Source organism: Malurus melanocephalus, unplaced genomic scaffold (genome assembly GCF_030028575.1).
Source record: "Malurus melanocephalus ecotype Western Australia unplaced genomic scaffold, MMel_1.1 scaffold_13, whole genome shotgun sequence".
In the NCBI taxonomy this organism is placed as follows: Eukaryota; Metazoa; Chordata; class Aves; order Passeriformes; family Maluridae; genus Malurus; species Malurus melanocephalus.
The window spans coordinates 335830-355474 of record NW_026623245.1 but is presented as its reverse complement, the minus strand read 5'-3'; the positions used below and the strand labels follow the sequence as shown (position 1 = coordinate 355474).

Below are 19645 nucleotides of genomic sequence, written 5' to 3'. Positions count from 1 at the left end.
CCTGTTATTGGAAGTGTATGATTCACCTTCTGAGCAGACAGAAGCTGCACACAAAAGGGGAAGATTTGCTTTCTCTGCTGTGAAAGGCTGCCGCAAGCAGGGGTCCTATTAAGACAGCTGGAAAGTTGCTTCAGCTTGTTACGCTTGTAAGTTTTATTGGTGACTGGTTTCTGATTACACATTTGAATGCTGTGTGTTCCAGGTTGCCGAGTTTTAATTAAAAGGCAATAGTCTCGATGTTAGCTCGCTTTGTTGTTTGTATTATTCAGGCCATAATGCATGCAAGTTGTGGGCTGGGTTTGTCCACTCTGCATCATTTATATGGGATGCATAAGGTTGCACCTTCTAGCACCTGCCCTAAATATAACCGTCATGCTTTTGGAATTGTGTTTATTGTGCCTAATTTCTTCTAAGAAGTCCAGCAATCAGATGAATGTGGGGGAGTTGTACCTCTCTGTCCTGTAGCTTTTCTCTCCAATCCATTTACTTATCTGGTCATTGGAACAAGAATATTGTGTGCCAGGAGCTTCCCGTAATGCCACAGCCTGTCTGTGATGGTGGGTTTTGGTCTGGGGCTTTGCTCCTGCACTCGGCAGCTCCCAAGTCACAGCTTCTCAGTCAGGAAGCTCAAAGGTGTTACYCTGAATTTACAGCCCTGAATATATCCCATCCTTGTTGCTCCTGTTCAGAACCATTGGGCAGTTCTGGTCCAGTTCCCTCCCCATTCCAGCCCAGTTGGAATGGATGTGGGGCTGGGGGCCGGTGCTCAGGGGTGCTGTGGGACAGCCTTGAATTCTGCACACACCTTTCCTTAACGGGGCATCACAGCTACGAGGAGAGAGCTCTGTATCTCGAAGCCATCATCCAGAACCACAAAGAAGTGATGACATTTGAGGATTTTGCCGCTCAGGTCTTTTCTCCCTCTCCCAGCTACTCCCTCGGTGGAACTGGTGAGTCTCTGCACRTTATTCTTCTCTGTAGCCCCAAGAAGCACTTGAGCAGCAGATGTACACCTGTTTTTTGTAGATAAATGCTTGCAAATTTAAGAAGACTATTCTTCCCCTGAATCAACTAATGAATATCAAAAGCAATGATGACATTCATTTTAATTTGTTTTGCATCAGAGCTATTCAYACTGCTCCTTTCTTCAGCTATCCTGTTAACCCCCAACTCCGGCGAGGTTAATGAACTTTCTCGCAGTGATGGGCTCCAGCTCATTCAGGACTCCGGGTTCTTGCTGAGCTGGGAATATGTTGTTCAAAAGCGAGGCCTGAATCGGGGCTCACTTATCAAAAATAGTTGCTCGCAGGGGAAGCTGCTGCAAATGCTAAATGGGGATTATGCTGCCGAGCTACYAGGGTCAGGGATTAATGCACAAGAAACGCAGGAACGGGGTGCTGTTAGGGAATCGCAGCGGCGTGYGGGATGCGGGCACATCCCTTCAATGCAGGCAGGCACATTGCAGGCTGCCCTGCAGCACCTGGCCTGGAGCCTCTGYGGGGTTTGTAATGGGGGTGTGGGTATATGTGGGGTGTGTGTGTGCACATCAGTGCTCATCAGTCATCGGCCTGCTGAGAGGTGACAGCATTGTGCCGAACTCCGGGAATTTGTTCCTCGCRTGCCTTGTGGAGGGTTAAGTTAGTGTGCAGTCACAATCGCTGTCCAGCCCGCTTGATTGAGTTTAAGTGAACCTCTCCTGAAAGGGAGCTTTGGCTCTGAAATGCACAWTTCTAGTGCCCTCAAAATACTTTTTTTTTTCCAGCATCCAGTAAGTGTCTGGTCACCATGTGCTGGACTCTCTAACACAGATTGCTTAATCCATCGTTGATACTACTAGGGTGACACTGGCACTTTCTAATCATTCCCTGCTCCTCTTTTGGATTGTTGAATAGATTATTTTCAACCTGTATAAAYGTTGCAGGACATCTGCTCTATTTCTCTTTAGCCTGACTTGTTAGCAGATATCTTCCATCTAAACTGAAACACTGAAGGAAGAAATTAAATTTGCTCAAATAAGTCACTTAGGAATAAAACCAGCAGTGCAGCATTGTCTAGCATTGCTGGCTCTGATCCTGGCGTGCTCAGAGCTTTGTGAGGAGATAAGAGGCCTGTGCTGGCCGGGCAGTGGTGGCCAGGAGCAGCAGGCAGAAGGCTTTGGAGATAAGCGCTGGCAGGAGGGGAGGAAGCTGGGGCCATTTACATAATCGCGCCTCTGCGTCCTGGAGAGGCGTCAGGGAACGCGGGATGGATCTATTGATCTCTGCTGAACTGGAATACTAAACAACGCTAGGAAAGCTTATAACTTAAAGCTTTGATTAATGTTTCCTACATTAAAAAGTAGAACAGCTGTGCATTAAATTCTTTTATACACTCTGCCAAAAGTCTGAGACAAAAAAATCACCCATTTCAATAGGACCGCAGCGCGTGCCCAGGGTTGGTTGATAGCACTTGAATTGTTTTTCTGTCGACGTATCAGCAAATAGAAACGTGGATATTTTAAATGTTTTGCTCTGTGCATAGTTGTGTTTTATTTTTGCGTTGTTCTTTTTCATGTTGTTGTGTCAAATGTGGTTAGACAGGGCAGACTCCTCAGCAGCCCCACTTTCTGAAGGATAAACTGTGTATGCCAAACATAGTTAAAAATGTTTCCTAGTAACTGAGCATTTCAGAACACTGTTAAATCACAAGTACCCGGGTATGATTTCATTATTTTAATTGTTTTTAAGTGCAAAGCCTGCCCCAGTCAGGTCCAAATTTTCATACTTCTGAGCCTCAGAATTAATTTCTCGCTCACAAACTGGAGGCCAGCCATGACTTCTGGTGTCAGAATCTCCGCTTCAGAGAGTCTTCTCACATTACCTGCTGATTCTCTTGCATATTTAGTCAGTGATGAGCAAGGGCAGTGTCAGCTGTGGCCATGGGGATATGTTTTCCATCAGATGCCCCTTAGCAGTCAGCAGGGAGGCTGGATGCAGTCCTGGCAGCTCTGCTCTTCCCTGGCCAGGCCTGCTCAGGCATAGATCCACCTGTCCTGCACCTGCAGGAATCACCTTGCTGCCACTTAGGAATACAGAGGGCATTTTTCTATTCTGAAACAGCAAAAATGAATCGGGGAACAGTAAATAAAAAGAAGCGTTTTTCCTGAAGGAGTGGTCAGGCACTGGCACGGGCTGCCCAGGGAGGCACTGGGGTCCCCATATCTGGAAGTGTTCAGGAGGCATCAGGACATGGTTTTGGGGTAATGTTGGTGATGCTGGGTTGGCCACTGGGCTTGTTGAGGTCTTCCAGCCTTGATGACTCTGTGGGACGCATGGAGATGGCACAGGTGACAAGCCAGCTGATRCTGCTAACCCTGCTGAACATAAACTGCTCAGATAAATTTAAAATTAATTCTCATCTGATCTGATTCTTACAATGCCCCTCAGGTATGATCCTGTCACTCTGTGAACACATGTGCAGCAGATAGGGTCAGGGAGTAAGGCTGCTGCTTATCTAAGTGCAGTTTGTTCTCAGGAGTTAACATAGTGTAAGGAAAAATCAGGAATATTAAAGGAATCAAACAGCTCTCAGTGACACATTACCAGGGTATCGCTGATCTRTGATATAATTATTGGAACTGGATGTTCTTGTGTTTTCTGATGCTGCCCCTCGGGATGCATCCCCAGACTCGAGTGAGAGGTGGCTTAGTCTCCCTGTCACCAGTCCTGCAGGTGCTACATTTTCTGCAGGAAGATTGTCCAGTTGATCTCCTTTGCTGTTTCCAGGAGCAGAGCCTTAAACTCCCTGTACAGATCATAGATAGCCCCGATATCTTCAGTGTTGAAAGTGCAGCCGYGTAGGCAGAATGGCCATCCCCGAACTCAGTTAGGGGATGTGCAGATTAGGAACAAAAGCTGGGAATAGGGCCCTTTGTTGTTAAACTGGTGCATTACATGCTGTATTTTAATTAGGCRGGGTTTGAGAGGCAGCCCAGGAAATCCTCCATAATCCAACACTATTGAATTATTTTCATCCTTTCCCTCTGAAGATTTCTCTCCTTTTAGTGGACGGGCTTTAAGCTGCTGTTCTTGCTCCCTCAGCCAAAACCAGAAACAGTCATTCAACAATATATTTGTGTGTTCTTTAAAAAAATTGGTGAGGCTGAAGTGGGCAGAACAGTGCCCTGACTTCAGCTGCCTCTGTGGCTCATGTTCCTTGGGGCTTGGAGCYGTTTTCTTGTAAGATCAGCAGCCAAAAGCACGGTGTTAACCTTAGGAAGTTGAAGGGGCCAGAGACACCAGGATAACTCCCAAGTCAGAGCTTTCCCACCACAAGCATTCTGTCCGAGGGGTTTGTGCTCGTCAGGGCAGGTTCCCGCTTTCCAGGGAACCCCCGAGCTCAGCGCTGCCACCGGCGCCTCAGGAGTTAATGGGAACGGGCACACTTGACTGCTGAGAGGACTGATCTAATCACTGCCATATCCAAGTGCATCTGTTCACCATGAGGTCATTCTTGTGCATGCTAATGACTTGGAAAATAAAGCACAATACTCAACGTTATCAGGGAGGATATAGTGTAAATCTTGGCTTTTTTAGTTGCTAATGGATAGTGTGGAATGGGCAGGGAAAGCATCTCAGATTCTTTCCAGCTTAATGTTTTTAAAGCATCCTTTTCAGTGGAGCATCAGAAAAACTGTGCTGGAAAACTTGGACATGTGGTATCTGTTGATAAATGGATTCTTTAATGAATATTATGACATTGCCCAGGAGCAACACTTGAGTCGAGGAACTATAGAGGTTTTCAGCATTCCCTGGTTTTAAAGCCTCAGGAGCTATGCTTGCTGATTTACATAAACCCGAGATTTTGCAGCCTTTTTGTTGCAAAGGTGACACATGCTTTTCTTTTGTCTCTGGACTTTTACATGTGTAAAGTTCTTGTAKAAAATATTTGAATGTACAGAGAACAAGATCTGGTTTGCTTTAAACCACTTTTTGTTAAGTACTGAGCTTTATCTTTCCCACTTTAAAGCAAAAGGATTATTTGAATTGGACATGTAGATTTAAAATTTATTTTCGGCAGAAACAGAACCAAACCCAGAGTAACTGGTGTCTTAAGAAGGACTGATACTCTTTGTAATGGTAACTGAGCCAAGGATTCCTTCAGCTTCAGTTTGGTTGGTTTTTTGGGGTTTTTTTTTTTTGTTTTTTTTTTGTTTGTTTTTTTGCTTTGGGTTTTTTGTCCTTTTGTCTTTTTCATTGAAGCTCTGTAGGGTGTTTTGTCAGATCTTTGTCCAGGTTCTGCATATATATGAGAATTTTGCCTATTTTTCTGGGAATATTAAACACATACACATCTGAAGCTGAGTAGCTGTGCCATGGTTTCACAGCACATGCGGTGCGTGCTGAGGGTCGGRTTTGATCTGTGTCAGTGTTGCCTGAAACGGAACAATTTGTTTCTAATATATGGGACTTAGGGAATTCCTAAGTGTCCTGGTTACTTGTAGGAGAGGGGATTGTTGCTAGCACGGAGCACGTGTGAGGTCTGCCAGGTGAGATGGAACACTGTGCAGTGCTGCCGCGGTGGGGGAGGTTGTCCAGGCAGTGAACAAAGAGGAAAAGCTGAGTGAAGTGGAGCAGAGGAGCCAGGAGAGTTACCACAGGAGGGTACAGGACTTGAGGGTTTTTTCTTCTCCCTGCTTCCCTGTGAGGACTATTCAGGATGARGCACAGGGACCTGTCTGGCTTCCCCTGTCTAATCCAGGTTGTTCCTCATCCTCGGCAGACTGGAGCCTGTCCCAGCTGGGCTGCCCTTGTGGGGCACCAACGGATTTGGGAGCTGCTCCTTGCCCGTGTGCTCTTGGTTCTCAGTGCTCTGTCCAAATCTGAATGTCCCTGTGAGGGTCAGGAATGGTCTGGCAGTGTCACAGTTACCACAAAGCGCTGGGGGCAGCAGCTCTGTCCCTCCTCCAGCTCCTGTGGCTGAACAAGCTGATGCAAGTGTATGCTCGGGAGCCCAGGCCTGGCTCTGGAGGGTCCACATCCCTGCAGAGCCCTAAGGAACTGGCTGCCTGCTCAGTGTGTGGGGCACTGTCCATTGTGTCACCACCAAGGGTGGACAGTCCAAACTTGTCCCCCGAGGCTGGGCAGGTGCGGGGACTGCTTCCCTGTCAAGCCTGGTGTTCCCTCAGGATCGCCAGCAGTGAGGCAGTGTGAGCCACATCAGGGCTCCCAGCCTGGACCCCTGCCTTTGCCATGTAATTGATTGGCTCAGAGGGTGCTCCCTCAGCTACGCTCTCTGGGAGAGAAGGTAGTGAGGGAGGGCTCATCCCAGTAATCAGCACTGGGACGGAAGAAAATACGAGCTTGACAGGCCCATCTCTTCTGCCGGGTGACAGCTCCAGCTGCTCGAGCTGTCAGCTCCGAGAAGGCTCCGGGCAATGTGGCCCCTTCACATTTTYCCTCTGCGCTGAGGCGCAGGCAGAGACCTGGAGCAGAGGCGGAGCAGAACCRGGACACGCATGCAGAGGGCTCGGGCTGAGGGCTTGGGCTGCTCTGCCTCTGACACCCACAAAACTCCCAGCGCTTGACAGGTCCCCCTGGCTGAGGCTGAGCCTTGCAGAACTAATCAGCAGCTGCTCCAACTTGTGAGTAATTAAACTTCAGTGTGTACATCTCAGGCATATTTCCAAGTCCCTCAAACCGTGGAGGCTGGGCCCAAGGTGGTGCCAGGCAGTCCCACCTGAGCTGGGAGCTGCGGGTGCTGTTTTAGTGTCTGTTCTGCCCCTGATTAACCTGTAGTGTCAGATACCGTGTCACTTAAAGCTTTGCAAGGTATTGCAGGAAGTGTGCAGCTTTGATTAACCCAGCTTCAGTTATCCATAGGCTCTTCCACACAGGCTCAGGACTTACAGTGTACTTTGAGCYTGTCTTTGGCAGATGGAAGCAGGAWTGCTGAGCAGATTCACTACAATGATTCTCTCTGAAATTTTACTACCTTTGCATTTACTAGGAAGGAAAACAAAGATTTCCACAGACCTGTCCTGGCTGAAAGGTTAATGGGGGGCTGGAACAGGTCACAGCCCATGTGAAAACTTCATGGGTCTTCTCAAGTACCAATCTTCAGGATCCTTACAGATCATGGAGACCCACCCTTGCTCTCAGGGATGTTCAGCTGCTTCATTAGAAGTGGCTAAAAGGCCATTCCTAGCGCCCCTGCCCTGGGGAAGAAACCAGGTTTATTCTGTGGAGTGGATTTAAGATACAATATAACATGTCTCTCTAGCTTCCTGCAAGGTAACCCTACATTTAAAGTGCTTTTATCTATATTCTTAACTCTGTTTTTAATCCCTCCTGCAAGAAATGTATTTTTAAAGCTTAATGCTCCCTCCCTGTGAGAGGCCTTCCATAGTGCACGTCTTGTCTTGAGTGCAGGTGTGTGACTGCCCATGGATGGGTTTTAYGCACTCGAGGACTTCCCCCTCTGGAAATTTATGTGGCACCAGCATTGTTACACTGCTCACTTCCTGCAGTTTTAACCCAGCTATAGTGTCACAGAGATTTTACCCAGTTTGACATGGTGTGACCAGCAATGGTACTTGAGATGGAGCTGAGGTGTGAAGCCGCTGCATCCCACCATCTCATGGTAACAGGTTTGACAATGATTATTCATTCCAATTTTTGCCAACATTCCCTCCCGTGATTGTTTCAATCCGCAGACCCAAGGAGGAAGTGCGTGGGTCCGTGTTTCTGCAGATCCCTGAGGGCTGAGGGGAGCTCCCCTTCCCACTGTTAGTGGGGCGTGCCGTGCTGGGCTGGTGTGAGCGCAGCAGTGATGGGGTGCTGGTCCTGCACTGACACGCTTTTGTTCTCTCCCTTTAGATTAGAGTGTTAACGCTTTCGGTACAGTAATGGCCACAGGTAAGAGCGATGCTTCCCGCAGGCCCCTCTGCTACTGCGCTTCATCACTAACAGCTCTTTTTCCCCTCCTCCTCCTCCTCCTCCTTTGCCGCCTCTGCTCCATGTTCAGCTCTGCCTCCTGTGCTCTGCCTCTGCGTGCGCCTCGTGCCTCCTTCGCTCCATGTTTGGCTCTGCCTCCTCCGCTCTGCTCCGCGTGTGCCTCGAGCCTCCCATGCTCCACATGTGGCTCTGCCTCCTCTCCTCCATGTGCAGTTTGCTGGGGTCTGTCTCTGCCTGTCCCTGTCTGCTCGTGCCCTGTGCCCCGCGAGCCAGGGAAGCATTTGGTGATGGCTGGGCCTGTTTGCGTGTGTGTGACCTGAGCTGGAACTGCCAGGACTGCCAGGAGCCAACCTGGCCCCTGTCGCCAGTTCCTACAGAACTGYGTGGTGCTTCCGCTGTGGCTGTGCTCACCCATGAGACATCCAGGGAGCAGGTGCAGGGCAGCTTTTGGTAGGTTTTTTTCACCTTTTTGAAAATTCCACTTACCTGGCTAAATTGCAAGTTTTAAGGGCTTCACTAGTCCACGAGTCAGACACTGGTGTTGGTGGGTTTGCTGTCATTTATTATTTTTTACTTCCAATCTGCTATTTGTTTTTTATCACTGGTCTTTTTATATTGGCCCAGTACCCTCTGGGAAAAGTGTAGGAGCAAACACCCTCCTCTGTCACACTGCAAAATGAACCTGAGCTGAGCCTCAGGGGCATCCTAACCCCAACTGCTGGTGCACCCAACATCTTCCAGGCCCGGCCAAACACACGGAGCCTCCTCTCTGACTCCACAGGCTCCCCCTTGCAAGACGGCCAAGTCATTAGAGCCTGTGCCAGACAGCTTGAGAGGGGAATTATATTATTTGTATGGAAGCCTTTATCTGGGTGGCTTTTGCTTGTGCACTCTGCAGCTGCCATCTCCCCATCAATCACAGTGGTTTCGGGGAGCTCTGAGGCAGTTGCAGAGCTTGGGATACACCAGAAGAAAGCCAGGAGTGACGGAATGCCCCGGCTCAGAGGTGGATGTGCCGTGGGTGCTCCTGGCCRTGGTGTGCCTGGCCACAGCCCCACCTGCCTGTTTTGCACACACGGCTTTGTTTAGCACTCCACGAGCATTGCTTCAGCTCGTCCATTTGGAGAAAACTGTATTATTTTGACCATCTGCCATTCTGCCTCACTGCAGGAATGTCAAGTACAACACCTCCCTCACAGCCCTTCCCTCCCCCACACTTTTCTCCCCAGCCAATAGCACCACAGGTTTTGTTTTTAATCCAAAATTGACAGCTCCGCATTTTTCACAGAAAATGCCATTACAGGCTAAGTCACACTTTCCACCTTTTWAAAATGTGCTATTTCCCCTCAGTCAGTTGTCTCAGAGAACCAATCTGGTAAGTAAGGGCTGTCTTTGAAATGCAAACGCAGGGCTGCAAGCAGGCTGAGGGGGCTCACACTTGGGGCTGTGCTGCTGCTGTTCCACTCCTCTTTTTGAGTCCCTCAAACATCCAGAGCTGCTCAAGCAGAAGGACAGGTTATAMCTCACRCTGRAAGYGCAGCAGAGCTGGGATGTGTCTGTYCCTCAGACAGCAGMCAAGGGCTTGTCCTGCTGACACAAAGACCCAGAGCCATGTYCCCACCTGTCCTGCAAGGACACTGCCCTGCTCACCTGTGCCCAGGGGATAGCTGAGCCATGGGCAGCCTCAGCCAAGGCCCTGGCTGCACTTTGAGGCATTTTGCACATGTTTGAGATTTACCTGGGCTAGGRAAGGTGAAAAGAGGATTGAAGAACTGCAGCCTGGCCAGGCACAGGAACTAAGAGCAAATAAAGGTACAAGCCGAGGATGGAGTCAGTTGTTGCATTGGAAGTTAAGTCTGTTTCTGCAAAACAGAACCATCACAAGTTCTGAGGAGGTGGCACCAGCGCCAGCCGTTGGCGCAGGTTCAGAATCTCCCTGTGCTCTCCCTGCCTGGCTGTGAGGATGTCCCTTCTCCTTCCTACCTGTAATAAAAAAACTTGTGTTACGCTTTGGGAGAGAAGTGCAACMTGGTTTAAAAATACTGTTTCCTGAGGGAATTGATGAAACAGTGTTCCCGCGGGAAATGCTTTGGGACAGGTCCAGCCCTCAGCAGCAGAAGCAGGGCAGGGTGTCACCTGGTTTTGGTCATTAGTGTCTCATTTAATGACCATGTGCTCACCTGTTCCCCCCTCAGCTAGCCTGGGCACGCCTGGCCTCTGGGGAATAACCGACAGGTGACTCAACAGCAAGGCGAAACCCCACATAGCCATGGCCCCCTGAGACCCTTCCCCAGTGGTTACCGTATGCCACCAGTAACAAGGGTACCTGTTATGTTGTGGAATTGGAAGAAATTATTCTTTAGGATTTTTCCAGAGGTTAAGGAAACTTCTAGGGAGAGTTCCATGCCAGCTCTCATGCTAGAGATGCTCATTTCCAGCTCTCCGTAACAGGCCAAATACACAAAAGCTGTTGAGTGACACACAGCAAAAACCAGTTCTGTATCACCCTCACAGACCTATTTTGTGTGTTTGTTGGGAGCTTCGAGTGAACAGGATCCCTCCCATGGGGCTCTTGGGGCCCTGAGAACCATCAGGGGCTGTGAGACCAAAAGGGGGTGACACTCAGGGACTCATTGCTCACCTGGACGCTGACAGCCCCTCATGGCCTCACTGCTCCTCACTTCTGTGAGTTGGGAAAGAGAAATCCCTGCTTTCTCTGTGAAGTGTGCTATGGCAGTTCTTCAGCTGCCTGGAGATTTCTCCTATAAAGGTCAAGTTCACCTGAGTGATCCCCAGGAGAAGCTGGGAAGAGGTGAGGGAAGGGCTGTGCTGTGCCACACTTATTCTGAGGCGCACAGGCTGTTCTGTCCTCACCTGGGTTTTCCCTGCCCGCTCTGTTTTCCAGGCTGCCTCACCACAAGTGCAAGCGCTGACCTCACTGTCACCATCGGTGTGGAGCTGGTGGAGCCGCCCTCGCCCGTGCTGCCGTGTGCCTCCAGGAGCAGGGTTTCTGGGAAGCTCCGCCGCTCCGCCAGTGCCCTCAGCAAGGCATCCAGCTGAGGCCCTGGAGCACAGAGCTGCGGCCATGGCAGCCGAGGCACCTGAGCACAGATCAGAACGGGCAATTCTGCGTGAACACRTCATGAAGGGGCCGGGCCAGGGGTTTGCTCTGGGAAATGGCCTTTCCCCAGTCTGGACACACACATGGCTGGGGATCAGGTGTCACCTGTGTCACCATCACGACTGCACTGGGACCAGGTGAGCAAGGACCCTGAATGCCTGGGCGCAGGCACTGCAGCCACGGGTCGTGAACCAGCACTGAAACCAGTTATTTAATGTACCCTTAGAGCATTGCTTTAGTCATTCCAGGCAGCACTTACCTGTGCATTAGGGAATTTCTTCTAAATTGAGGTTTTCCCATGATTAGCCAGGTCCTAAATGTTCCCTGCTGGCACACAGGTGGATGAGGGAGAAGCTCCCCAGTCTCTGCTGTCCTGCCGTGGAAGCACTGTGGCCTTTCCATGGTGTATGTGATGGCTGTGCACTGGAACTGCTCCCCAGAGAAACAAAAATAAGCAAATCCCTTGTAGAAGAGCAAAAGCCACACTCCTGCTATGACCCCTTCCCAGCACAATGTGAAGAACTGGGTAGCCTCCTCACCTTGTCCMAGCAGGCTGTGACCTGTCTGTAGCTGGGGGACAACACAGCTGAAGGCCTTTGAGGACTCGAGGTGTCTTCCAACACCTGCTGTAGTGAGCAGAGCTCGTGTTGGCAGTAGCTGATGTGTTTTGGTCTACACGTGTTGTAGGTTAATGGGGTGAAAATTTTTATAGCTAAATCCCCAGTATCTTAAAGCAACAAAAATCTCAGATCCAGCAGCAAAGAGCCCTGTCCTACTGCTGCTTTGTTGATCCTGGGCACTCACACACACACCTCCCAACAGAATGGGAGTTGCTTTAAGCAAAGGGATTGCATTTTTTGGGAAATGCCYGTTGGATCCCCATTTGTTTTTGCACTTACAGTTGGTGTTATGGCCATCTGTCTGTCTGAGTGCCAGTGCTTGGCTCAGGGCTGCTGTGTACCTGTGGAGCACATTCCAGCCATGGTCAGTGATGGCGAGGTGGCCCCTGAGCTCTGCCGTGTGCTCTGGGCCCGAGGGGCAGCAGCTCCTGGCCCCTGACAGGAAYTCGCCCAGTACAGCTGTGGGAAGGAGCCTCTGTCACTGAGGGCTCAGATGRCCAGTTTGATTTTCTGCTTCACAGYTGGATTTTGCTTTCTATTCATTTTCTGTCAGTGAAGGAATTTAGAAAATATAAGGTGTATTTTAATTTATTTTACTTTCAGGGCTGGACAGGCAAGGCTGCCTGGCCCTTAGCTATCCAATAGCTGGTCTGAAACAATTTCAAAGGCATTCTTCTGAGTAAGGASCCCTTTCTCCTTAGAGCAATATGCATCTCTAATTCAGGGAAGAATTTGATGAAAATTGTGTTTCCTGATGTTAAAAAATTATTAATTTGTATAAATTCCATTGTGGTTTTGCACCCTGAACTGGATGACAAAGCCACTCTGTTATCCCTTACAAAATGAATAAAATCTTTGCTCACAATAAAATTTCTCCCCAGAGCAATAAAAGGCGCGTACCTGTGTGGTGTGTGGCGGATGGCGGGAGGTGCCGGGGCTGGAACTTCAGTGATGCCAGTGGTGCTGCCTGGGCCCAGCTGCTGCGGGTGCCGTGGGTGTGCAGGGCTGGCTCACAGGGGACAGGGACAGTCCCTGCTGGAYGCGTGCTTTGTCCCTCTCTGCTGGAGCCACAGCTGCAGGAACAGCCGCCGGGTGCAGAGCCAGCAGCAGTGTTCCAGATTGGAGTGCTCTTGAGGAGTTCAGACTGCGCTGTGACTGACACATGGGCACCCATGGTCGTGCCCCATGTGGCAGCAGTGCCCTTTGCCACCCTGCAGGATGGCACCTCCTGCCAGCSCAGCCCTGCCCATGGCACCAAGCACAGTGACAGACCCTTGGGACCCCCAGACGCCAATGTCCTGCTTCCGGGCAATGCCTCATGGCCAAACCCCTCGCATCAGCATTAAAAACAAGATGTTTCTAATGGTGATTTTCTTCTCTACAGAGACAATCCTTAAGCAAATGAAAGGACCTGCACTCAGCCATAATGATGTCTGAAAAGACACCTGGAAATCTGCCTTCCTAAAGTCCTCCCCTAAATTAGAGGTGCTCTGGCCAGAAACAGAGTTAATCCAGATGGCTCCAAATAAAGCTTCCTTTGCAGAAATAACTGCACACACAATGGAGCCGTTGGGAGCCCTGCTTCCACCTGCCTTTCCCAAGGAGGATCCCTGCCCCAGGCCCAGCACCACCCTCGTGTGCAGCTGGAAAACAGGCAGGGCCCAGCTACTCTGCCAAGCAGGGGTCAGTGCTCAGGGGCTGTGCTGGCAGCCCTCGGAGCGGGCGGTGCCCCTCACCCAGGGCTGGCACAGCCGTGTATCCTCACTGCCCCTGCAGCAGGCTGGTACAGGGGCAGCTACAGCCAGAACACCGAGAGCACATGGCTCCTGCACAGCTCAGCACCCTCCACAGGGCAGCAACACAGGCCCAAGGAACCCTCACCTCCTCCAGCTGCAGCAGCAGCCACCAAAATGGCATTAAGAATAATTAATTAAATAATATATAAATTAATTKATACTTACCATGGAGCTCCAGAATGGGTTGTGTTGGAAAGGAACTTAAAGCTCATCTTACTCCACCCTTGCCACAGCAGGCACTATCCCAAGTTGCTCCAAGCCCCATCCAACCTGCCCTGGAACACTTGCAGGGATGGGGCAGCCACAGCTTCTCTGAAAACCTGTGCCAGGGCTAAACCACCCTCACAGCCAAGGATTTCCTCCCAATATTCCTTCTAATTGTGCCTTCCTTCAGCTTTAGAAGGRTGCCTAACATTTTTAACAAACATTTGTATAGGTATTATCTTATTCCTATACCTATTAATAKGCCCCTATACCTATTAATAGTCCTGTAGCTATATATTAATATAATTATACAAAATATATTAGGTATCTTATGTTCAGTATATTACATGCAATAGTATTTCAATTATATATAATATTTGATATTATATATCTATATGTTTTATTAGCTAGAATCTATATTATAGGTATTAAATACACATGGATGCAATATGTATATATTATTACATTAAGGATAATCTATGTAATCTGTGATCTACATCCATGTATAATACAAGGTATGTAATGTGATATGCATTATATATTACACAATGTCGTATATATGCACTGTTTTATCTCATTAATACCTGTTTTAATATTAAATATTGAATATAAAGGTAATAATTTTATCAAAAAAATGGGTTATAGGTTACATAAATACAACATACTACATTTATATTATATGTGTATATCTGCATATGCACACATCCCCGGTGTATATTTTAGCTATATGTACACATAATGACATAAACTATAACATTACTTTACAAACTATAATATTGTCTGCATATATATGTATATATATGTATATATATATGTATAAGAAATCATATAAATCATATCAGCAATGTATGAATTCTGTATAACATTTTATAATGAACGTGTAATATTTGACACATATCTAATGTGCATCAARGAATAGTCAGTGCACTATATACATACAATAAATAACAGACCATGTATGTATAGTGGATATGCCAGGTGTGCACACATCTGTGCACCTACACTCTGTCCTCCACAGAACACAAATCCTGGCAGCAGAGCTGACAAAACCTCCTTTCAAACAATAGTGTTTCATTACATCAATATTGGCAATGTATCAGTAATTATATTAATGCATATATGATATTATGTACTGTATAGAATGTATTTAATATGCATTAATTGACAATATATAACATATATATTAGTATATATTGTATAATATGCATTTATATAATACACATAATGCATTATAAACTGTCTACATAGTCTGAAGTCTACCTAGATAGATCATCWATATAGAATATACTGCTACAAAAGGAATAGATTTTTATATTTATCACAGAATCCTAGAATAGTTTGGGATGGAAGGCACCAATAAAGCTCAGCTCATTCCAGCCCCCTGCCATAGGCAGGGATACCTTCCACTATCCCAAGTCACTCCAAACCCYGTCCAACCTGGCCTTGAACACTTCCAGGATGAGGCAAATGCAAAACATAATTTATTGTACGTAATAAATTCTGATTTTCTTCTGTGTGTGTGTAACTAAACCAAAACCTCCCAATTCAGACATCCCCAACTGTACAGCATTTTCTTCACATTTGGCATTGAACTGGTGGTGTGCTACAGGCAATTTCCCTCTAAAAAACTGTAAAATGAGCCAATAAAACACTGTGGTCCCATAGGCTGAGAAAGCAGAACCTGTTCTAATCTGCAGCTGAGCCATGTTCCCTCTCTCCCCCGTACCAGTGCCTGCTACAGAGCAGGCAGAGCCTTTCCTCTGGTTAAATCCTCCCTGTCACCTTCCCAATTCCCTAAAAAAGGCTGAAAAACCTCAGCAGAGCAGCACAGCACAAGAGCCGGGCAGAAACGGACTGGGCTGTGCATGCCCTCACCTTCAGAGCTGCGAGGGTGCTTTATTGAAGCTTAAAAAGAGTGATTCTTTTTTAAGAGGAACAGGTGGTTCAACTGGACCAGGCTGCTGAAAATAATGTCCYAATTACCGTGTTGGGAGGATGCATTCCTACGAGGGTCCCTGTGCCGGTGTAGGGCTCCCGCTGCCGCCGCTGTGCCCGGCTCCGCCCGGCTTCGGTCCCTTCCTGCCTGCTGGGGAGAAAACAGCACGGTCAGAGCAGCGCTGGGGCAGCCCAGAACTCGGATCCAACGGCACACATAAGAATCAAGCCTGGAGCTGGTCAGGACAGCCCAGCCACACTTGGCACAGCCCAGCTCAATGATTAATGCATCAAATGCTGCCAGAGGCAGACATTGGTTAAGTGGATTGTAAATTACATTTTATTAAAACCATTTWAAACCCTGATGAGGGTTCTTACCTGCATGGGAGGATCTGAGGTGTTTGAATGCCATGTGCAGGATGCGCCTGCACACCCAGATCCTTCACCAAGGGTGCTGCCTGGGTGCCTCAGGTCCCCCAAAAYCTTGAGCTGTGCTCAGCTGTGTTACCCAGTGAGTCCATCCAGCGGGGCAGCTGACAGGTGCCCTACTGCACTGATAGCTGCGAGGGGCCATGGTGTTGGTACCAAAACCCATAAAAACCTACCCTGGGGGACAAACAGCCTCCAGACTGCTTCTGAGGGCCAGAGCAGCTCACCCCAGCTCCCCACCAACTCAGGGATCCACGCTTCATTGCTCAGGACCCTGCAGGTTCCTCTGCCTAATCTCCCCAGCTCATTCCCCTGTGCTCACACTCCGTCCCAGAAGCACACRTTCATTCTCGGTGCTCGGAGATGAGGAAGGCTCCGGCACGGTGGGCAAACCCCTCTGCCCGCATGCACAGAGCGTGAGCAGCCTCCGYGACAGCTGCCTCCACTGCGTCATGTTTGGGGCAGGATCAGTATTTTCCATGGTGCCCAAACCTGTTCCTGCTGGATGCACAGAGAGTCATCAGCAATCGATTTGTTAGCTGACAGCAGGAGGCTTTGTTTGTGCAGTGCGGGCCAGCCGGGTAGCCAGGACATGGCACCCACCATCTTCCTGCATTCCCAGGAGCTGCGACTGAGAGAGCTCCGGRTTCAGCCGCGCTGCTCGGCCCCCAGCACAGCCACTGAGCTACACGTGGGCTGGGAACCTCACAGACACAGGAGAAGGCAGAGCCCAGCAGAGGTCCAGTGCTGGAGGCCTGGGCAGTGGGACGGTGCAAGGGACAAACTGGTGAGGGACAGGGACAGATCCATCCCCAAAATACTGTCCCAAAGGAGGCTGATGTGAGCGGGTGGCTTTGTGACCTGTCACAGCAGTGCAATGCCCTTCACTGCCAGTGTGTCAAGAGACGCGGAACGGTGCCGATGGTGCCCTGAAAAACCCCTCGGGTATTCAGGGCTCACCCTCACAAAGGACCCTCTCCAGAAACTCTCGTGCAGTTGAGGCTCACCCTCACAAAGACCTGGCGGTGCAGGCAAGGGGAGACAGGCTGCAGACACAAAGGCACCTCAGCTCTGCCCAGACTGCTGCAGCCCAGTGATGCCAAAAGAAAATTACACCCCTTTTAGGATGGGATGATGAACACAGCCATTTCYAATGTACTCCACTGCCACCTCTCCTTACTCCTCCCCAGCACAGGAGTCTCCACTAATCACTTTCTGCTCAGCAGGAGATGCAATGGGTCAGTGGCTCATGGCTACCCAGACAGTTCTAARAACTTGGGGAATTCTGGCCCCAGCAATGTCAACTGATTCTTACCAGGACAGAYAAGGATTTACCTGACTATCAGGAAATGCACAGYGGTATAAAGGCRTTTTGTGGCCTGTTGGTGCCACAGWCTTCGAGCATGGATTTCAGCAGGGACACTGCTGTGACAGTGTGGATGGAGCCTTTAGGTTTCTCCGGAGGATGCCCGGGGCATCGCTCTGGAAATGACGTCCAGTGGCCTGAGAGGACAGCCATGTGTGTTGGCAAAGTCCCCCCGGGGAGCACAGAGCCCAGTCCWCAGACAGCTGTGACACCATCTGCAACAGCCCACGATTTGGGGCTTTCCAAGGCCAGGGAAGCCAGGAAAAGCAAAACTGCACCTCTTGCCAGGCAGGCTTTGCTGCCTGTCTCTCAGGCTGTGTTCTTTTCCAGTGTATTGATTTACAGCTAAAACCATAACTTTGCCTATGCCTGAAGTCACACCTGGCATAACCAAGTTGGTTTCCTAGGAATCAAGACAGCAGGAGCGTACCCATACACTGGTACTGTTCAGCCTGACTGAACAAGRAAAAAAAAAMCYMAAAAAAMCMAMCMAMCMAAAAAAATCTTTCTCTAGAAAGATGTTMTTTCTCTACAAGCTTTGCTACATCAAAAATACTCAAGCAATTCCTGGTAAACTTTCCTCCAGGAAGCTCCACCACCTGCTTTCCCCATGGTGAATCAGGGTTAGGAGCCTTTAGGTGAGAGAAGATTGTAGGAACAGACTGGAAAACTCTTCCAGGGAGCCAAAGCCTCAAAGGCATTGCTGCCCCGAGACAGAGCAGCCCCTCTGCCCACACCAAGTCCTAGCAGTCCCTTGGCCCTTCACACACCAATTTGGGAGCAGGGATTTGCTCTTGGGGCTGCCAGGCACATTTGCATGCCATTGAGATTGGCTCTGTACCTTCTCCTGCTGGCAGAGAGGGAGACAGTACAGGTGCATGCAACACCTGTCTGTGASAGATTTCACTAACCCAGCACACACCTTCCCCACTTACACAGATTTTACAACAATTCTGACCAAACCTGTGACATTTCCATATACAAACACAAGCCCCAGAGATTGAGATCAGTCAGTTGGTCTAAGTATATAGGTATGTATCTATATACAGYTATAGAAAGATGCTGCAGAAATCCCACTGCAGGGTGCAAGGATCAGACAGCAGCAGGCTCCAGCCYTGCTAGGAAGCAGACAAATGCCTGGCCTTCCTTGCACCAGGCTCCACAGCTCAGGGCTAAAGCAGGATGCCGCTGCTCTACCRTGCCCCTGAACCCCACACCTCAGTGCCAAGCACACTGACAGCCACCCAGCAAACAGCACAGCCCTCCTGGGCAGGGATTTCTACAAGTTGTCTGCTTACAGGTGCTGCCTCTCCTTGAGTTTTYCCTGCAACACCTTCCAGGGAAGGTCCCTGCCAGCTTTCCCCAGCAGCAGAGCACAGGGCRGACTGTGCCCAGTGCCGGCTGCAGCAGGGRCAGGGCTGAGGCTCCGGCTGACAGCCAGAGGACCCTTTTGCTCAGGGGCAGCTTCCCCCAGACCAGCCACGCCACACCCGACTCTTGTCCTCCCTTTAATTCCTTTTTAATTAATCTCATCAAACGGTGCAGAGCAGGCTGGTGCCTATGGAGGCACCCTGCCAGCTGCAGTGTGGAGAGGGGTGCCAGCCCCCCCAAGCCCCCAGGGCCAGCCCGGCAGGGAGAAGCAAGAGGGGTGGGGGCACACTTGAATTTGAAAATATTTTATTTGAATAGTAAATAATTATACAGTTGAAACAGTTCTATCGAAGCACTCTATAAATAGCTAACAGTTAAGAAAATAATGTGTGTAGAAAAAGAGATTGCATCTAAAAGTAAGAGCTGTTGGTTGCACGGGATAAAATGGTTAAGATCATGTGTTATTCTAGGTATAAAAGTTAAAACCTTTTTAGCAGATCCCTTTAGAAAAAAAAGATCTTCTAAAATGCACAGTGAAATGGCAGGCAAGGAAACAAAAAAAAGCGCATTAGAATATCTGCAATCAAATAATATCAATCTTCATAATTAATATAAATAAATAACGAATAAATAACATAATTACTCAAACCAACATATACAGATAGACAACTTATAAACTACCTTAGTAAGGGCAAAACGAACAGAAACAGAAACTTGGCATGTCACAGTTAAGGCAGTTTCTACAGCATTTTCTGGAGACCATCAACAGCAGAGTCAAGGCATTTGTGGCTACACTAAAGGAAACGCTCGTTTCTCTCGAGCGGTTTGATCTGTTCACATCGATAAAAACCGGAGCAAAGGAACGAAAT

The 19645-nt window shown here is 48.9% G+C and overlaps 2 protein-coding genes and 1 long non-coding RNA gene across 6 annotated transcripts in view; 1 reads left to right on the top strand and 2 right to left on the bottom strand.

Annotated features, from left to right (window-relative positions):
* Positions 1-10865, top strand: part of RALGAPA2 (Ral GTPase activating protein catalytic subunit alpha 2) — a 92715-nt gene extending 81850 nt beyond the window's left edge. The window contains exons 38-40 of one of the 2 annotated variants that reach the window (XM_057381674.1): positions 829-950; positions 7857-7895; positions 10840-10865. In XM_057381674.1, the coding sequence (XP_057237657.1) occupies positions 829-950; positions 7857-7861 (127 nt within the window). In that variant the 3' untranslated portion in view covers positions 7862-7895; positions 10840-10865. Of the gene's footprint in view, positions 1-828; positions 5161-7856; positions 7896-10839 lie in introns of those variants that run through there. The other variant, XM_057381666.1, reaches the window with a different exon arrangement.
* LOC130582798 (uncharacterized) lies at positions 10200-14467 on the bottom strand. Its single transcript, XR_008966345.1, has 3 exons — positions 10809-14467; positions 10576-10696; positions 10200-10401 (listed from the first exon to the last, which is right to left on the bottom strand). It is a non-coding gene; the product is annotated as an uncharacterized LOC130582798 (long non-coding RNA).
* Positions 14468-15566: 1099 nt separating this feature from the next.
* The window catches only part of CFAP61 (cilia and flagella associated protein 61), an 86754-nt gene continuing 82675 nt past the window's right edge, over positions 15567-19645 (bottom strand). For 2 of the 3 annotated variants that reach the window (XM_057381704.1, XM_057381686.1), the window contains one exon: positions 15567-15761. In XM_057381704.1, the coding sequence (XP_057237687.1) occupies positions 15679-15761 (83 nt within the window). In that variant the 3' untranslated portion in view covers positions 15567-15678. The remainder of the gene's footprint in view (positions 15762-19645) is intronic. The other variant, XM_057381696.1, reaches the window with a different exon arrangement.